We start from the raw sequence: 3,771 nt of genomic DNA, 5'->3' as shown, positions 1-3,771 counted from the left end.
TTGTATTTGACCACTTCATTTTACAAAGATTTTCCACAGTAAGGTTTCTCTGACCACCACTCAGACTACAAGAACAGCCCTCCATAGTCTAAAATTCCTCCAAGATAATTCCAAACCAGTATTCTGCTTCAGATGTAACAATTTAATTCCATGAAGGACTCACAGGTGCAACGTGAGCTTAATTCAAAGCAACACTAAACATGTGGCAGAAATCAAACACCGATGTCTTAAAAACCTGAGAAGGGACTTCCCTAGTGGTCCAGTGGCTACGACTCTGAGCTCCCAATGCAGGGGGCCCACTTTCAAACCCTGGTCAGGGAACTAAATCCCACATGGCACAACTGAGAGTTTGTATGCTACAACTAAGAAGATACCACATGCTGCAACTCAGTCCTGGCTCAGCCAAATAAATAAATTAAAAAAAAAAAAAAAAAAGAACCTGAGACAGGTTGATTCTTAAACAGCCTCAGAGATCCCAAGTCATGTGACCATTAATTGTATAGAGATGTTTCTTCGATTTAGGCTCAGATTTAGGCTCTGCTAATTTTGCAATAAAAGTGACAAGGTAACACATACTAGAATATTTTAAGATTGTAGAGCTTTATGAAAAAGATTTTGATTTGAAGATGATGGCTGCTAAAGCTGGAACCCTCTAACCACTTAACCACCTCGGGTGAGTGGGGACAGTTGGGAAGATTACCTGGGCCACTAAAACTGTCTGCGGGACCACGTGGGTTCTCAGTGGGTGATTCACACGCTAGTGGAAGTGGCTGATCATCTTTCACTGAAGTCCCGAAGCGTAAATTCCGATGATTTGCAGGTTGAGAAGAAAAGGGCTGAGCAGGGAGGGGCGGCGGTGGTGGTGGGGGAGGAGGTGGCGGGGGAGGCAGAGGCGGCGGCGGCGGCAGCAGTTCCTCACTTGACGTGGCATGTGTTTGGTCACCAGTTGGAACCAAAGTCGGGACAGGGCTGTCTCCAGCACAGTCTTCACGCTCAGGGGTTTTCACAGTACTGACTTCAGACAAGGGAGCACTTCTGGTTTTCCTAGAGGATGGATGGATCACGGCTGTCATCTGAGAAGTCGGTGCGGGTGTCTGCTTGGGTAGTCCATTTGGCAGGTCTGGAGTCACAGGTTGTGAGCGAGAGCTCTTTAGGACAGGCTGGCCTGGACATCTCTGAAAATGAAAAACCATTCTGAGAAACTGGCTACGATCACAAACCATCAAAATGCTAGAGCTTTCTATAAAGGAAACCCAAAGACTTTCTTTGTGTGGATCATTCTAATTCACAAAGCGGCTGCTTCTCACTTTGCACAGCCACCCTTGCTACTAAACCTATATATTGAGGAACAAACATTTGTATGCTTTCATATAATACTTTTCTCTGTAATAAAGATATGAAAGGATACATACAGATGAAAACACTCATCGTATTTTTAGTATGAAAGATCAGAAAACAAATACAAACAAAAGACAGTTGAAAAAATTATGGTGAGTTTAACATATCAGGCAGCCATGAAAAATCATAAATAGTACAAAGTTTGTGAAACATCTTTTAAAAAAATGCAGATGATATGGTGTGCAATGCATAACCATGTAAAAACAGATCTATGACAAATACCAGCAGTGTGGACCTCCAAGTGACAGTTAAAACAGGTATTACAGATGTTTCTCTAATGTTTAGACTTCAAGTAAATTTTATAATTTAAAAATATTAATTAAAGATGTTGTACTCTCACAGGTATAGTTTACTAAAGAAAAACCTCACCTTACAAAGAGCTAATCTTGAGGGGTGTACACCTCCATGGACCAAAAAAACTGCAACTTTCACCAATTTAAGGTCAACTTGTTCCAGTTTGTTGGTGGATTCTTTCACCTTCATACCATGTAAATGTGAAAATCAGGGCTCTGACTAGTTCAGGGTCATGGAGCTGGACTTGGATCCCGTGAATCCCCTCCTGCACAGTGACTCTGCTGTGCTCATCAGTACCCTCTGGAATATGGATGAGCTTTGAAAACATTACGCTGAGAGACCACTGACCATAAAGGACCACTTATATGAAATGTCCACCGTAGGTAAATCCATAGAGACAGAAAGCAGATTAATAGTTGCCCAGACCCAGGGAGGTAGCAGGGAATGATGGCTACTGGATATGAGATTTCTTTGGGGAACAGTAAAGATGTTCCAGACTGATTGTAGTGATGGCTACACAACTCTGTGAATATAATAAAACCTTTAAATGGAAGAATTGTATAGTGTGCAACGTCCATGAATAAAGCTGCTTTAAAAAAAAAAAGATAATGAGCATGAATGTAAATGCCTAGCACAGTGCGTGCTATACAGCAGGGATCAGAGTAGAAAGTGTATCAGGGACTTCCCTGGTGGTCCTGCGGTTAAGAATCCACCTTCCAATGCAGGGAACGTGGATTTGATCCCTAGTCTAGGAACTAAGATCCCACATGCCTGGGGCAACTAAGCCCACGCATGGCAACTAGAGAGGTCGACTCACCACAGCAAAGACACAGTGCAGTCAAAATCAAAAAAGAGAGAAGATGAAGTTGTAAAATATGATGTATTCACTCTGGTGGCCCGTTTTTCTTGTTGGTATTGCACCATGCATCTTCAGTACCTCATCCCAGACTTATGTCTGGGAGTGGGTGGTTTTCTATTTTGGGTCATTATGAGGGTATATGACGAGAACAGGTTTACACTTTATGTTCAACAAGTTTAATATTACTTTAAGTATCTATTTACTTAAAAAAAAAAAAAGACCTATTCACTTTTGAAGAAAAGAATTTATTGGGAGTATAGTTGCTTTACAATGTTAAGTTTCTGCTAACTGCAAAGTGAATCGGCTTTACATATACATATATCCCATCTTTTTTGGATTTCCTCCCCATTTTGGTCACCACAGAGCACTCAGAGGAGTTCACTGTGCTATACGGTAGTTTCTCGTGAGTTATCTATCTTATATATAGTATCAATAGTGTATATATGTCAGTCCCAATCTCCCAGTTCTTCCCACACCCCCCTTGGTATCCACGTTTGTTCTCCCCGTCTCTTAAACCTGTTCACTTTTAACAGGTCACTTAACTAATGTCACAATGTTTCCTCGACCAAATTTTAAAGCCTTCTTTATTATAAATGAGGAAAAGCCAGCTAGAGCTGAGGGCAATTACTATTTTTGGTTTTCCCTGCCAGTTAACAGCAGGGTGAGTGGCAAGGTCAAAAACATCTTGATATTTCTAATACTTTTGTTTTTTATTTATAGACTACAAATCATGGCATTTGGGGAACATTTTAGGTCCCAAATCATCTCTCCCTAATACTTCATATTTTTCTCCTCGGGTAGGTGATCTTCATTTATTTTCCCAGAAAACACAGGAGAAGCGAGGATTTATAGAACTCACCTCTTTAAATGCTCTTAATCGTTGGAGGGTTTTTTGGCGTTCTTGGTTTATCCATTCTCTTTTCTTTTGTTCCTCCTCTTTTTTCTTGTCTCTTTTCTATATTTAGACAAACACATATCTGTAAGCTTCCCAAAAGTCTTGAGAGACTGTAACCTAACGTTCTTGCCACCCCCCGCCCACTGCCATGTCCATACCACCACCCCCACCCCGGCTGCAGGGCCACACTGCACCAGGCCCTCAGGATCCAGGCTGACCAGGCAGTGGGCTCCACTTTGCACAAACTGAAGCCCATGGGTCACATTATGCAAACATAAAACATTTTTCTTCGACCACTCACCCTCTGAACACTGTGGTGCTGATG

The 3,771-nt window shown here is 41.7% G+C and overlaps 1 protein-coding gene across 1 annotated transcript in view; it reads right to left on the bottom strand.

The window, feature by feature from the left end:
• WHAMM (WAS protein homolog associated with actin, golgi membranes and microtubules) overlaps window positions 1–3,771 on the bottom strand; it is an 18,066-nt gene that overhangs the window by 2,417 nt on the left and 11,878 nt on the right. Inside the window, 5 exon segments of the mRNA XM_010841141.1 lie at window positions 701–881; window positions 884–949; window positions 951–1,175; window positions 3,411–3,506; window positions 3,748–3,771. The exon segment at window positions 3,748–3,771 is cut by the window's right edge and continues 18 nt beyond it. Coding sequence (XP_010839443.1) covers window positions 701–881; window positions 884–949; window positions 951–1,175; window positions 3,411–3,506; window positions 3,748–3,771 — 592 coding nt within the window.

This window comes from Bison bison, unplaced genomic scaffold (assembly GCF_000754665.1).
Source record: "Bison bison bison isolate TAMUID 2011002044 unplaced genomic scaffold, Bison_UMD1.0 scf7180017864155, whole genome shotgun sequence".
NCBI classification, from domain to species: Eukaryota; Metazoa; Chordata; class Mammalia; order Artiodactyla; family Bovidae; genus Bison; species Bison bison.
The sequence above is the reverse complement of the archived record's forward strand: the minus strand, read 5'-3'. Positions and strand labels throughout refer to the sequence as shown.